Genomic DNA, 16,159 nt, shown 5'->3' with positions numbered 1-16,159 from the left:
AATTCTGAGTGGAGAGGGAGGCAAGATCAAGTTCAGAAGAAAATTTGTAGTATGAGAAATGGTTTAGGCAGGCATTGGGACTTGAGTTAGGGAGACAGTTTTAACAGGCTGGGTGAAGTATGAGGACCCGAGCCATGACAGTGGCGCTGGAGATGAGGAAGAGGCATCAAAAGTAAAAGGTATTTAGAAGTAAAATTAATAGGAGTTGATGGGCTGTTTTAACAGTAAGCAGTGAAAGAGAGAAGTCTAAGATGACTTCCTAGTTTCAGACTTGGGCAAGTAAATGCAATAAATATTGTGATTCTAAGTACCTAGCTTTGAGCAATTAGATGAGTTCCGTTCCGTTTTGAGCACATTTGACTTTGTTTTCTAATGTCTATAATTGATGTTTTTCCAAAGGACTTGAGTAATATTTTTAAATAACCAATTTTGTTTTGTGTAAATTTAATGAGACATCAGAGTTTCTGCTAGAATTTAAAAAATTTTTGAGCTTTGAAAGAGATGAGCCAGGTTGTCCTTCATTTTACACTTTAAGGAAATTGAGTCTAGATACCCTTAAAAAAAGAATATTCCCTCCAAGAGATGATTCCAGGTTTATGCCCAAGATACCCCCCCCCCCCCCGGGGGCAATAATTAATACATTTAAATAAGATCTTTTTTTTAAATTTTTTTTTTAACGTTTATTTATTTTTGGGACAGAGAGAGACAGAGCATGAACGGGGGAGGGGCAGAGAGAGAGGGAGACACAGAATCGGACACAGGCTCCAGGCTCGGAGCCATCAGCCCAGAGCCCGACGTGGGGCTTGAACTCACGGACCGCGAGATCATGACCTGAGCTGAAGTCGGACGCTTAACCGACTGCGCCACCCAGGTGCCCCGAATAAGATCTTTTTGAAGTTGAGGATATAAATCCAACTATGTCTTTTTCTTTTTAAGTTTTATAAATGTGAAAAATTTAACTATGGGCTTTTTTTTTTTTTCATCGAAAACCAAACTGCTACTACTCCTGCTATCAAATTAACTTAAATTCACAGTATTGAAAGACTTACACCCAGTCTTTCAAAATAATAATACCACCACAGAATTTATTAATTTCATGTATTTCATATGAAATTTATTTTTATTAGATAGCCTTCCTATCCTTACAAGGATTAAAATATTTGTGGGAAGATTTCAGTTTTTAAGAACTTCATTTTTTTCTACAAAAGACATTGGCAAAAATGTCAAAGTATTGTCTGCCAGAATAAGCAGTAAATCGTGCCAGTATTTCCCAATATGTGTTAAAACATTTTAGGGGCGCCTGGGTGGCTCAGTCAGTTAAGCGTCTGACTTCGGCTCAGGTCATGATCTCCCGGTTCCTGAGTTCGAGCCCCATGTCGGGCTCTGTGCCAACAGCTCAGAGCCTGGAACCTGCTTCGGATTCTGTGTCTCCCCTTCTCTCTCTGCCCCTCCCCACCTCACGCTCTGTCTCTCAAAAAATGAATAAACGTTAAAAAAAAATTTTTTAAAAACCATTTTAATGATTTGTCATTTTAACTTTTTTCAATATTTTACCATCACAATTTTTTTAAATTTAGACTTATAAAAGATTTCTTTTTAAAAAACATTAAGAAAAGGCAAGAGTTGAACAAAGTTTTGTTCCTCTTTAATAATTCATAAAATGCCATAACAGGAATATGTTTAAAATGTTAGTTCTTTATCCATCAATCTGGCCTAATTAATGAGGTTCACAAACTGCCTTTATTCTGATTACAATTGTTTCCACTAGATACCCTTTCTCATGTCTATAAGTAATCTACATATTTTCGTTCAGTTTTCTACTAAAGGGAAAAAGTAGAGCATCTTCAGGAAAGAACTCTATTTAGCATTTTTCCCTTTAGAAGGAACCATGCAAACAATAATCCTTGCTTCTTTTGAGTCAAATCTGGAAAAGAATCCTGGATGTCCCTCTAGTGGTGGTCCTATATCCCACAAAATTTGATGAGCACTGATAATGTCCCATTTTATGCTGTTACATTGGTAACCTAGCAATCCTGTTTATGTTTTTCAAAGCAGTCATCCTATAATGATAAACAATCTAGATTTTGAAAGTTTTAAGACAAACCACAACCACATTCTAAAATTTCAGCAATGTGAATACAAATTCCATTTCTCTGAGAGTAAACTAGCCAATTTGGGGTCCTTTGCTTTCCAAGTGCTAAGTATTTCTGAGTAGTTGTGATTCAGTGTCCTCAGTTCTGTGAGCCTCCCTATGAGACGAGCAAAATGCTGTAGGTCTTCTGGATGATAAATTTTTGAATATTTGTATAAAATCTGTAAAACTGGTTCTTGTAAATTTTCCACATATTGCTTATTTTTAAGGCATGGACGATCTGAAAAACATCATCATATACATCTTAATGAACACTGGAAAGTGGTAAAAGATAGCAAATTCATTGAAAACAATACAGTTTGTAAATAATAAAAATAGCAAATATTTACTGAACCCTTAATATATGCCAGATATTACACTAAGTAACTTATTTCAGGCAATGTCTTATTTAGTCTTCAGAGTACACTATGAGGTAAATTCTATTATTACCGCTGTTTTTTGGACAAGCTTCTTAAGATGTAGAGAAGTCAAATAGGAAGAGAAAGGTCAGTAAGTGGTTGTAAGAATATAAAACCAAGTTTCAAGCTTACTTGACACTTAAAAAGATTAATTTCCTCCAGGTCAACAATAAGTAAAAGGTGAAGCTTCTTTTTTTATTTATTTTTTTAATGTTTTTATTTATTTTTGAGAGAGAGAGAGAGACAGAGCATGAGCCGGGGAGGGGCAGAGAGAGAGGGAGACACAGAATCTGAAACAGGCTCCAGGCTCTGAGCTGTCAGCACAGAGCCTGACACGGGGCTCAAACTCACGGACTGTGAGATCATGACCTGAGCTGAAGTCGGACGCTTAACTGACTGAGCCACCCAGGTGCCCCAAAAGGTTAAGCTTCTTAAGTACCTAGTTATAAAAATAAGAACCAACCAAGAATTTCTTAACGCTTAGGCAACAATTATTTATCCAGGCATTTTGGTAGAGATACAGCAGTGAACATAAATAGACACAATTTCCTGCCCTCATTAAGCTTATATCCTGAGTTTGGGAGGAGTGGATGAGAAAAGAGACATATACACATTTTAAATAAAAATATAATATGACAATGATATGTGTTACAGAGACAAACAGAGAAAGGGATAAGAATTTAGGGGGGGAGGCACACTAGCTATTTTTAAAAGGATAATCAGAGATAGGATGACATTTAGCAGAGATCCAAGATGAAGGAGGGAGGCATGTAGCTATTCTGGGGAAATAGGTTTCCAAGGATATTTGTCAAGTACAGTACAACCTGTGGCAGGAGACTGCTTGACATTTTCAAGTAACAAAATGTATCAAAAGTAATGTGGGAAAAAAAAAATGTGGCTGTGGTGGTGTAAGCAAAAGGAATAGTAGTAGGCAATAATGGAAAAAACTGGGCTTTAAGCCATGTAGAATAGGAAACCATGAAAGGGTTATGAGCAGAGAAGTGAAATGATCTGGCCTATGTTTTAAAAGAATAACTCTGGTCTCCATAGAGAGACTAGACCCTAGGGAGGAAAGGGCAGAAACAGGAAAGCAAAAAAGGACACTAGTTTGAATTAGGGTGGCAGGAACAGAACAGTAAGACATGGTTGAATTCTGGATATATTCTGAGGCTAGAGCCAACAGGAGATGTTGCCTTTTTGATATGGGTTTTTGGTTTGTGCAACTTGAAGGATGGAGATGCCATTTAGTAAAGATGGAGGAAGAACATAGGAGGATCGGGGAGAGATCAGGAGTTCATCTTGGGATAGGTTAAATTTGATATGCCTTACTGCAGGTTGAAATCTTGAGTAGGCTATTTAGTGGAGTTAGGGGAGCAGTCCAAGTTGGTATATAAATTTGGGAATTGGCTGGGTCGCCTGGGTGGCTTAGTCAGTTGAGCATCCAACTCTTGATTTTGGCTCAGGTTGTGATCCCAGGGTCATGGGATTGAGCCCCACACATCAGGCTCCATACTCAGCTCAGGCTCAGCAAGGAGACTGCCTAAGTTCTCACTCCCTCTGCCCCTCCCCCACTCACTCTCCTGCACACACATGCGCTCTCTCTCTCTCTCAGATAAAAAAATTTGAGAGTTGTTAACATGTAGATGGTGTTCAAAACCATGAGATAGGATGAAATTTCAGGGGAAGTGAGTATGGAAGAGAAAAGAACTGAGCCTTAGAACACTCTTAGCATTTATCAGTGTGAAAGATGAGGAGGAGTCAACAAAGGAGAAGGAAAGAGCAGTCATTGAGGAGGAAAATCAAGAGAGTGTGATGTCCTGGAAATTAAGTGGGGAAAAATTTTTTTTTCAAAAGGGAGGGAGTGACCAACAGAAGCCAAGTGATGAAAGTGTTCCAAGAAAGAAGCAATGATCTGCTCTGTCAGATGAAGTTGATGATGGGTCAAGTACACTAAGGACTAAGAATTGACCACTTGAATCAGCAATGCCAGATTACTAAAGATCTTGACAAGTTATGGCAGAATGGAAAGAAGGGGACAAAATCTGACTGCAGTGGGTTCATGAGTAAATGAGAGAAATAAAGGCAGGAGCACAGACAACTCAAAAAGTTTTTTTTTTCTGTAAAGTAGAACAGAGAAATGGGAGAACAGCTGAAAGGGGATTATAGGTCAAGAAGGCGTTTTTTGAGATGCAAGAAATTATAGCATGTTTGTAAGCTAAAGAGAATTCTCTCAAGGAGAAAGAGATTTTGATGAAACAAAATTGTTACATTTGGCATCGGTGAATAATGTAATAACCACAGACATCATGATTTGATTGCCAAACTTAATCTAAATTTTTACTTTTGAATGGTTTTTACCTGAAAAAAACACAGTTGTTGCTGCAAGCAGAGCATATTCAGTATTAGTAATATTAAGCTCACTCATTCTTCTGTAGAAGTAAAACAATGTGTTAATAAATTCTTCAGCAATACCTAAAAAGATTAATATCAAATGTATTTTCATCAGAACATAGCGCAGAATCAAACATATTGTCATTATCATTTTTCCTTAAAGCAGAATAATAAAATAAAACATTATATCTGACCAATTTTTTCCACCCATTATATTTTGTATGATATGTAATATTACCAGTCAGTGTAGTCGGAGGACAGTCTTCGTTGCAAAAGGTTTCCATAGAATAAATAACACTTCTATTAACACTCTGATTGTGACAATTCAGTGAGTGATCTGAATGATCTGATATTCTCATAGTACCTAGTAACAGGGGAAAACATAAAGTCTGATTTTTGAAAAAACTTTACACAGATAGTAAATCCATTCTCTCTAATCTGTTAGGAAACATTCCCAACAAATGGTAGATTTATAATTTTTGTTACTGAAACGGGAAGTGAGATTAATAGTTTAGATTTTATATAAATTTTGTGTAGACAACCTTCCAAAAAGATTTTTCTTATGATGCCATATAATAAAAATGGTTTACTTTAAAAGAAAAGCAAAAGCTAGACCAATGAATTAGAAAAGCTATTACGAAATTCTTATTACTACACTAACTAGTAAAACAAAAATACAATAAGAAAAATAACTCAATTTGTATAATTTGCTGCTGTATTTAATAGTAACTGTTAACAGTAAGGTTATGTTGGCCGGACTTTTTTACTTTCAGAAGCTGACGAAAGACATTCTTTCAGGCTGTAAAGTTGGGCCCCGTGAAGAAACATCACTTCAGTTTTTGATCCTTTACGTAATGCAGTCTGGTCCTCAGTTGTCAAATTTTCAAATCCTTTAACAAAAGATCACATAATTGTTTGAAATCAATAATGAAAAGATAATTTTCAGGTATAAGATTTAGTATTTTTAACTATCCATTTAGTTACAATATAAATCCTAAATGTTTCCTTAGAATAATCACAATTTGTAACTTCAAATCTAAATAAAATTCTTGATTCCACATGATAATATTTTGGAGCACTTTCATCAGAACTAGATAATAATACTTTCATATGGCAAGAGCAAATCAAACATAGTTTAGCCTCAAAGAATTTATTTTTACAGTGAGTTATCTGTATATGTAGATAGGTAAGTTTTGGCCAACTGTACCTTGATTTTTTCATACTGTACCGGCAATTTTGTTTGTTTCATGTTTTAGCTAAAGTTAAAAGATACAGTCATATTATTTCTCTTGCTCCTAAGTCCTTGGAGTCATTTGAATATTTTAAAATATTTATACTTTCAACTACCTGATTGTTTAAAGCAGACAAAATGGGGTGCCTGGGTGGCTCAGTCGGTTAAGCGGCCGACTTCAGCTCAGGTCATGATCTCACGATCCGTGAGTTCGATCCCCACATCAGGCTCTGTGCTGACAGCTCAGAGCCTGGAGCCTGTTTCAGATTCTGTGTCTCCCTCTCTCTGACCCTCCCCTGTTCATGCTCTGTCTCTCCCTGTCTCAAAAATAAATAAAACGTTAAAAAAAAAAATTAAAGCAGACAAAATGAACCATTTCCACCAGCTTTGCTGGAAAAAAATGGTCCCCTTCCTTTAAAATAGGAAACTTAAAAAAAAAAAAAAAAAGTGTTGGGGCGCCTGGGTGGCTCAGTCGGTTATGCGTCCGACTTCAGCTCAGGTCATGATCTCGCGGTCCATGAGTTCAGGCCCCACGTCGGGCTCTATACTGCCAGTTCAGAGCCTGGACCCTGCTTCAGATTCTGTGTCTCCCCCTCTCTCTGCCCCTCCCCTGCTCATGCTCTGTCTCTCACTGTCTCAAAAAAATAAATAAAAGCATTAAAAAAATTTTTTTTAATTAAAAAAAAGTGTTAATTTTTTTTCCAAAGGTGAAGTGATTACCTGGGAGTCCCTTGGTAAAATCCACTAACCCCTGTAGGTGTAGGACCATGGTCTCCGAGAGTTGCAAAAAGCTCAGCTCAGGATTTGCATACTTCTGGAGCTAGCCAGCAAAAAGAAATAAGGTTAATAGATTTTTTTCTTTTAAGTAAATTAAAATGTTTAACTTTTAAATTACAAGTTTAAATTTTTAACTTTCACATTGACACTCTTATTTTCTAACATAATTAGTTATAAATTATTTCCTGCCAATAATGAACACATACAAACATCTTTGTTTCCTCTAAAGGACTTGTGTATTTTTGATGAGCAGCCATAATGTCCTTAATGAGCTGATGTTCCTCGTGAGTTAGTTCCATGCTCTCCTTAATCTGTAAGAAAACATGGGGGAGGGAGGAGAACTATAATGAATTCTTATTAAACAAGACATCATGTCATCATTAAAGAAACAAGAAATTTTATAAGAAGAGTCTTGCCACTTTTCCAGATCTAGTGGTGGATGATACAAGCTTGTTGTCTACTTCCTCTTCCACTTTGATGCTAGAGGAAAAACTATTCTTCTGCTTAAAATTCTTTCGAAGTCTCTTTGATTTGCATTGGATTTCTGTGAGCAAACCTGTGATATTACAAAATTCATATAAAATGTTTTAGGTATGGCAAATAACATTCTAGGATTTGATGAAAATTGTCTTATACTGGATACATATATAATCATAGACTTGTCTTTTCACAAAGAATCTTTCTTTTATGGCAAGCAGTAATTAAATTTACTACATTACTTTCTCCTTTTCCTTCCTTCTGCTTAAAAATACATAGTTAGCCTACGGGCACCTGGGTGGCTCAGTCGGTTGAGCTTCCAACTTCGGCTCAGGTCATGATCTCATGGCCCGGGAATTCAAGCCACGCATCAATCAGGCTTTGTGCTGACAGCTCAGAGCCTGGAGCCTGCTTCGGATTCTGCATCTCCCTCTCTCTCTGCCCCTCCCCGACTCGCACTGTGTCTCAAAAAATAAACATCAAAAAAAATACATAGCCTAGACATAAATTAAAAATTAATTTTGCATCTCCAAACTATAAGTTTAGACCTTTTTATGTCAGAGAAATATACACATTAATTAGATCTTGGAAGTAATATAAAATATCAATTGGTATAGCAGTTGAACTAACTACCTTATCCATGAGCTTTTTTTCTTTGATTTTTATATAAGGTCAAGAGAATATTTTGTGATTTTTCAAATGAGCTAAGTCAATTTTTTCCTAACAAGACAAGAAAATGGTATTTTGTTATGGCAGCCCGAGCAGTCTCAAGACAGGGATAAAGTAAAGGATTCAGGCTGGACAGGATAACCTTAAGATCTTCTCCAACCCTAGAATCTTAAATAGGAATCCTTTCACTCAAAAACTTTGAAGAGTTTGGATTTTATTATAATAAGCTGTATAAAATAAACAGGATACTGCATTGGTATTTATTGAACAAGAATGTAACAATAAAAATTGAAGAATATTATAGCAGTGGAAGGTAGATTGAACTAAAAAACAGAAAATGAAGAAATAGCCATAAAATTAATATAATAGTATAAGTGCAAGATGATAAGAGTTTGTGCAAGATTAGACATGAGAAGAAAACATTGATAGTACCTTACTAAGAAAAATGAAATTTTGAAATCACCATGAGATTTTGAGCCCTGGGAAATAGGAGAAATTGAGGAAATAATGCCAAAATCTTAGTGCTACTCTGAGGATTAAATGACATCATGTAAGTTATCAGCTAAAAACTCAGTGAACATACAAGAAACCCAAACAGCTTAGGTACTCTTTTGCCTGTTGAGTTGGGTTTTGACACCTATGGGTTGTTAGTAGGCTCTACTTCCCTATCATGGTATCATGTAGGCTTGTAAAGATACCAGACCAAAGAAGGGGAACTACCAATTTAAAATTCTGCTCTTTTGGGGCGCCTGGGTGGCTCAGTCGGTTGGGCGTCCGACTTCAGCTCAGGTCACGATCTCAGGTCCGTGGGTTCCAGCCCCGCGTCGGGCTCTGGGCTGATGGCTCAGAGCCTGGAGCCTGCTTCCGATTCTGTGTCTCCCTCTCTCTCTCTGCCCCTCCCCCATTCATGCTCTGTCTCTCTCTGTCCCAAAAATAAACGTTAAAAAAAATTTTTTTTAAATAAAATTCTGCTCTTTATAGATACATTATATAACTTTAAGTTAAGTAATATGGCAGTACAAGGATTTCCAGTTAAGAACATATGATTACTGGCAAAATTACAGCAATATAGTATAGAACGGGGTTTATGGAAATAACTACCTAGATTGGTTACTGGTCATCCTAATTTATCAGTTGCTAGAGAAATAGCTTAAATCTAGATAACTATGTTACAATTCAAAATGACAATCTGAGGAATGCGTTAAGTTGTCAGGAAGATAAGAAAAACTAAAATCCACCTCAAAAAAAGAGCCCCCCAAATCCACAATAATACTTACATTCTGCCAACATTCCTACTGCCTTACACTTTTTTAGTCTGCACTCTTGACATTTCCTACGCATGTACATGTCCATTTCACAGTGGCCACCATTCTTGCAATGATATACTGCATTTTTGGTGATGCTACGTCGAAAAAAAACCTAATGACAAGAAATACTACTTTTAAAATTTACGATTAGGTATTTTTAGTTGTTTTTCATTAATATATACCTTCCTAGTAAAATGATTAAAATAAAATTATTTCAATAAAGTGTGTTTTTCTATCAATAAGAAGGTTTGGTTTGATATACATTTATATTCCCTCGTGATTGATAATATTCTATTCCAAGGGTATTCCTTTCAATAATCACATCCGAAAATTAAACTAAATAGCTCCAACACATTAAGATTTTATTTTATCTATTTTACTATGGTTATACTATATCATCTAAAGCATTTTTATAACTATGTTCTTCAGACTATCAAGATTCCATGAAGCATCTCTCTAGCTGCCTTTGAAATAATATGTGCTCAGGTGAAACCTCTTTTCTGCTCTCCTCACATTTCCACCTCAACCCATAAAGGAAGAGTTATTCTTTGAAACTTAGTCCCCTGTCCTTCCTTTTTTAGCACCCCCACAGGTGAGAAAATATTTTTAAGTTATTTGGCCTGAGACATTGAGTTGGCTGTGTTATGTGTGTGTGTGTGTGTTTTGGTGGAGGTATCTATATTTTCTCTTTCATTTCGTAAATCCATGCATAGCAGTCCCCCTTCCCATTTCCTCTTTTATTTCCCATTTCTCTGTAGTCACCCCTGCTACCTTCTTAATCCATTCCAAGCAGTAAAGTTGATAAGCCATGTCAATGCCTCTCTCAGAGGCCTGCCATACCTTTTTTCTGTAGCCACACTTGAGAGTGAGAGTTTCATGACTTAGATTCAACAAAGGGAGCAGAAAGGTCAGCTGAAGTCTTCAAGAACTATGCCTCATCCTCCACCTAGTTTTAACAGCAAGGCCCTGCATTTTAAGAGTAAGCAAATACATGCCCAGCTATTCTATTCACAAAGCTGGTACTTCATTTCCCACAGTCTTTATTTGGCTGTTCTTTGTGAGGGGTATGCTGTGAGATTCTGACAGTAAGTCTTCACCGTGAACTTCTAATAGATATGTTTACCTAGTGCTGCATTGGCCTAAGCATTTCCAGGTCTGTCTCAACATTGCATTTGTAAATAAAAATAGTGCAGAAGTGTTTTAATACCTCAAAATTTCATCAAGGGCTATTTCACTTTTTGAAAATTCCATTGTCAATAATGATCTTTGGTTGCAAACTTCCCATTTGTTTTCAAAAAAGCATTCCAAAAGAATTAAAATAGACTCATAGAAGTCATTTAATTTCGAATTCCTTTCTAATGCATGAATTATACCAGCCGCATGAGAAGATGTATTAGTTACCCTTCAGATGGTTTTAAAAGTCATTTTCCATTCCAATATCAGATTCATCTAGGAACACAGAAACCTCCTGCTATTATATAAATATTGAAGTTTGTATTTAAATGTAAAAGTTTTCATCAAAAATGAAAACTAAATCAAAACTTTATTACATTCCACTTTCATGTCTTTTATGCCACAGATGGATCACCTTTAAATACATCAATGGGTCTCCCTGGTTTTCTTTTTCACACTTTAAAAAGTAAGGCTATTCTTACAGGCCTAAAATTTCATGTCTCTTCAGTGAACACTAGGACTTCAGTTTCGTTTTAACTTTATCCTTACCTTTGCAACCTTCACAAGTAAGTGCATTATAATGATATCCTGATGCTTTATCACCACAAACTACACAGAGGTCTTCCTGTCTCTTAATTCGCATAGAAGAATGAGTTAGTCTGGACCTTTTTATTCCAGAGTATCCATCTTCAACATCATGGTCAACCACATAAGTGGGTTTATTTAATTCACAGGAAACAAGTCCACATTCTCCACCACTGAACTGTGGATCCAAGCTGTAAGTGTTGAAATGACTTTGTAAAGATTGGGACTGTAGAGCTGTTGGCAACTGGACGGTAGAATACTGGCAAAAAGGCGATTCTTGAAAATCAGTGTCGTACAGCTGATAACTGATTTGCTCTGGCAGAATATCTAGGTGTTTTTAGCATAAACAAAGAACAAATGGTAAAAAGTCAAAATTTCATAATTGTTTTCAAAGGTCAAAGAGTTTTATGCTCAACAAACAGTTCAACATGTCCACTACATCCCAAGGATTTGCTGTCCAGCATGAGGAGCAGGCAGTAAACTGTATTGCAGTGCATCGTAAGTGCTGCCGTCCCAGTGGTAGGCAGAGGTTGCCCAGGAGCTGGGAGAAAGGGCAGTTGTTGCTAATGGCCTGCATACCAACTCCAGCCTCCTTCTTAAATACAAATGCGTATTTCCCAAAGTTTGGAATGAAAGAAGGTTTTCCCCACTGTATGCATTTCCCTTATTGTGGATACAACCGTTTGCAGTGCAGTCAGGCCAACAAAGAGATGAATTCATAAATTAGCACCTCCCCAAAATACCAACCTGAAATACAATTTTACCAGTTACCTGGTTATTTCAAGCAAAGAAAAATTTTTTTTCTGGGGCTCCTAGCTGGCTCAGTCAGTTAAAGTGTCCAACTTCAGCTCAGGTCATGATTTCACAGTTCATGAGTTCAGTTCATGAGTTCAAGTCCCGTGTTGGGCTTTGCGCTGACAGCGTGGACCCTGCTTGGGATTCTCTCTCTCTCCCTCTCTCTCTGCCCCTCCCTGACTCGTGCTTTCTCTCTCTCTCTCAAAATAAATTAATTAATTAAAAAAATATTATTTACTTGAACTCCCCATTAAATATACCTTAACACTCTCCTTTGCAATTCATAGGCCTGATTTAAATTACTAGTTTCTTTTGTGTTTTGTTGACTAACAGTTCTAACTAGCAATTATGTGGTGATAAGTTCACCTACCTCAAAGGGTTACTGTAAGGATAAATAAAAGATGGTATGCAAAAGCAAATATAAAACATAAAACATAAAATACAAAATAATGCTTAATGAATATCACTATTATAATTATCAGAAGCTCCCAAACACCAACTTACTTTTCACTTTCAGCAAAATTGTTAAATCTAAATCCAGAAAATTGGCTCCAAATGGATCCAGGAGTACTGAGTGCCCTATGTCTGTAACTAGCAATATTTGTACTTTTCCTGATGCTGAATCACCAGGTGATTAACCTCAAAATTCTACCAAGATCAGTAAACATAATTTTCATTAACTAACTCACATAAGTCACTTGCAATCTTAGAGCATTCAGTCTAATGCTAAGTGTTGAGTAAATACTAATGACCACCTGATATGAAAAGAAAGGTTATCGGTAAAAACAATGTAACTTTTTTTAAAAGAAGAAGGCCCTTCTTGACTGAGTGTCAAAAGACTGTAGAATACTGGCTGATGTTCCATTGTCATGGCAATCCGAGTTGAAATCTCAACCCTAACCTTACCCCTAACAAGAAAACTGCCCCTAAAATAAATTTATATTATAGCCTTACTCTTTTTGGAGAAAATTCCTGTCATATCCTGCATTCTGTTTCTATTTCTTTCCCTTTGATAAAAATCTTATATCAAGATTAAAATTTCAAGTATATTGAATAGCACTCTGAGCTACATTTACTAAATTGCATGTGAACTAGCTACAACTAACTCCTAAAACAACTTCTAATGTGCATGTTAATTCACATTTTAAAAATTAAATACAATTTTGTACTATCTTGATTTTCCCTCCTTTTTTTTTTAAAGTTTATTTATTTTGAGAGAGAGAGAGAGTACTCCCGCAGGCACACGGACGAGGGTCAGAGCAAGGGAGAGAGAATCCCAAGCAGGCTCTTAGCTATCAGCACAAAGCCCAACTCAGGGCTCCATCCCATGAACTGTGAGATCATAACCTGAGCCAAAATCAAGAGTCTGATGCTCAACCGACTGAGTTACCCAAGCACGCTGGGCTTTTCCCTTTTACAATTGATTCTGGCTTACAATATTTTAATATTACTGATTTTTTAAATTATATTCTCGTAGAGGGAATAATTTTTTATTAAGTTTTTTATTTTAATTCCTCTTGTTGAGAATAATTTAAAGTCTTTGGTTTACTTGTTTATTTCTTTTTTTTTTTTTTTTCAACATTTATTTATTTTTGGGACAGAGAGAGACAGAGCATGAACGGGGGAGGGGCAGAGAGAGAGGGAGACACAGAATCAGAAACAGGCTCCAGGCTCTGAGCCATCAGCCCAGAGCCTGACGCGGGGCTCGAACTCACGGACCGTGAGATCGTGACCTGGCTGAAGTCGGACGCTTAACCGACTGCGCCACCCAGGCGCCCCACTTGTTTATTTCTTTTTTAAAAAACCCTATTAACCAATATTACACACACACACAAAAATGTTTTATTAACTATTATACTGTATTTGTCTACATACCATAGTACTGCACTGGTTCAGCAAGACAGTACCCATCAGATGTAGTAACATAAGTATTTGCCATTCTCTGGTCCAATTCTCACTTACTCATCAGTGAATGCTGAAATAGAGCCTGAAGGAAATAAAACTTTTGTAGACTATCTGAAAGCATGATTATCAACTCAGCATGACTTTATAAAAGTACAGTACTATTTTTGGAAAAGAGGAGTTAGCAGAATTTATACTAAAATTAGACATCTACATTTATACTTTAATTGGAAAAATAGTGAGTTTTCAATTTCTAAACGCCAAATTATTAATTCTGCCAATTTCTTTATACATATATATATTTTTTTAATTTTTAATGTTCATTTTTGAAAGAGAGAGAGAGAGAGAGAGAGAGAGATCATGAGCAGGGGAGGGGCAGAGAGATAGTGAGACACAGAATCCAAAGCAGGCTCCAGGCTCTGAGCTGTCAGCGCAGAGCCCGAAGTGGGGCTCGAACCCATGAAACGTGAGATCATGAACCAAGCCAAAGTTGGACATTTAACTGACTGAGCCACCCAGGCATCCCTAATTTTACCAATTTCTTATTGCTCAGCTCTTTACAAATAACTCATTAAACCTTGGTAATAATCAATGTGGCTTTTTTTTTTTTTTTTAAATGTGGCTTTTGAAAGTGTACCAAGCTTTGGTGTCAGGCTTCATACACTGCTTTCACCACTTACTTATGGGTCATTTATTAAACCTCCCTAAACCTTAGTTTCCTCATTTGTAGAAGAAAAATAATAAAACCCTCCTGGCAAAATTATTGGGAGAGTTTAATTAATGTATGTAAAATCCAGCACACTTCTTGTCTTAATAACTGATTCTCATAATCTCTATTCTAATAGGTTCAAGATTTCACTGTTCTAAATTTAGAGGAACTAGGAAGAAAAATGAGGCTTTTTCACGAAGGAAATTAAAGAGTAAGAAAAAATGCCTTTCATAGCACTTGTGTTTATCTTCTAAGTCCTCTATAAATATTTTTCATAGTCCTATGATATGCTAAACATTAAAACATTAATTTTGGTTCTGCTTAACTAAAATTTTATTTTTTTATTTATTAAAGAAAGTTTATGGATTACTGGAGAAAGTGTTTTATTTTTAATAGTAAAGCCTAAAAATCATAAGCTGTTATAAGAAAAATTATTCAAAATCTAAGGCTATCCTTTAAGGGGAAAAAAAAAGTCTTTATTTTTGTTATTTCCTAGAAAGGAACTCCAAAAATTTAAATACCCTTAAACAGGAAATCACAGTTTAAGAGATTGAAAATTATTGGAAGAAAATAAAGTTCACCCTAGAGTCCATCGTATCTTACAGCTTTATCTTCTCTACTGGAAGATAAAGACTGTTTTCACCTTCAAAAAGAACCAAAAAAGGAGAAATTGGGGTTTTAAATCATGCCAGAAAATTTATGTGACCAACTTCTGAGACAGTCTCTGAGCTTATATTGAAAAATCTTTCACTTGGATTTATTACCCATGTGACGAGTTCGTGGCTAAGGTTTCTATGTCCACGAAGACGGTTCAAATAGTAATATCTCTGAAATGTGTCCCCTTTATCATCTAATAGAATGTATGCTCCTTTAAAAGCGTTTGAATCTCCAGTCTTCTGACAGCATAGCAGTCAGTAGAATGAGCATTGGATGGAAGAGATGAAGCAAAAACAGTGCCCCCAAATAAGTGCAACTTTGATATGAAGTTTTCCTTCCTTGAAAAGTCAGGACTAAAATCAGTATGATCAGTCAGCATACACTTCTGTGTTTCCTATATTGCAACAGGTCAATTGGCCCTCCATAGAAAAAACAATTCTGAATGCCAGCCATTTAATTTGTGTGGTCCCTTTTAGCAATGATCCTGTTCAGTTCTTTCCAAACTTCTCTTTGGAGTCTCAATTCAATTTCATAAAATTATAAATGAATGTGAAAACTTGAAGTTGTTATTCACCCTCCTTTTAAAATTGCTGCATTTGCCATGAGGCTTTATACAATATTGAATATCTGAAGAAGTCTGATAATTTAAAAGTATTTGGTACTACTTAGATACAGACTTTGCTGAGGGAGAGTTTGAGAAATAATATAGAACAAACCAGAGGTAGCACATTAAAACAAAACTGGTAGTATCCTGACAAAGACACACATAAGTATCCTGTAGTAATGCCACTATCAGGGTTCAAATCACAAACAATGATGTTCTAAAATCCAGTCCTTCCAATGCTGGTAAATAAACACCCAAAAATATTATCTAAAGTAAACCTGTTTTTATCAGTTTATGGACTTGTTATATTCCAGGGCATACATGAAACATAC

At 36.1% G+C, this 16,159-nt stretch overlaps 1 protein-coding gene across 1 annotated transcript; it reads right to left on the bottom strand.

Annotated features, from left to right (window-relative positions):
- Positions 1-1,618: 1,618 nt before the first annotated feature.
- LOC122480985 (bile acid receptor-like) lies at positions 1,619-14,107 on the bottom strand. Its single transcript, XM_043575926.1, has 10 exons — positions 13,831-14,107; positions 11,114-11,487; positions 9,373-9,514; positions 7,366-7,505; positions 7,156-7,260; positions 6,893-6,992; positions 5,709-5,831; positions 5,180-5,305; positions 4,909-5,022; positions 1,619-2,372 (listed from the first exon to the last, which is right to left on the bottom strand). The coding sequence occupies exons 1-10, from the start codon at positions 13,892-13,894 to the stop codon at positions 2,125-2,127; spliced, it is 1,536 nt and encodes a 511-aa protein (XP_043431861.1). The 5' UTR covers positions 13,895-14,107; the 3' UTR covers positions 1,619-2,124.
- Between the last annotated feature and the right edge of the window lie 2,052 nt (positions 14,108-16,159).

Source organism: Prionailurus bengalensis, chromosome C1, assembly GCF_016509475.1.
Source record: "Prionailurus bengalensis isolate Pbe53 chromosome C1, Fcat_Pben_1.1_paternal_pri, whole genome shotgun sequence".
Lineage (NCBI taxonomy): Eukaryota > Metazoa > Chordata > Mammalia > Carnivora > Felidae > Prionailurus > Prionailurus bengalensis.
Note: the sequence above shows the minus strand (reverse complement) of the source record. Positions and strands in the feature narration are given on the sequence as shown.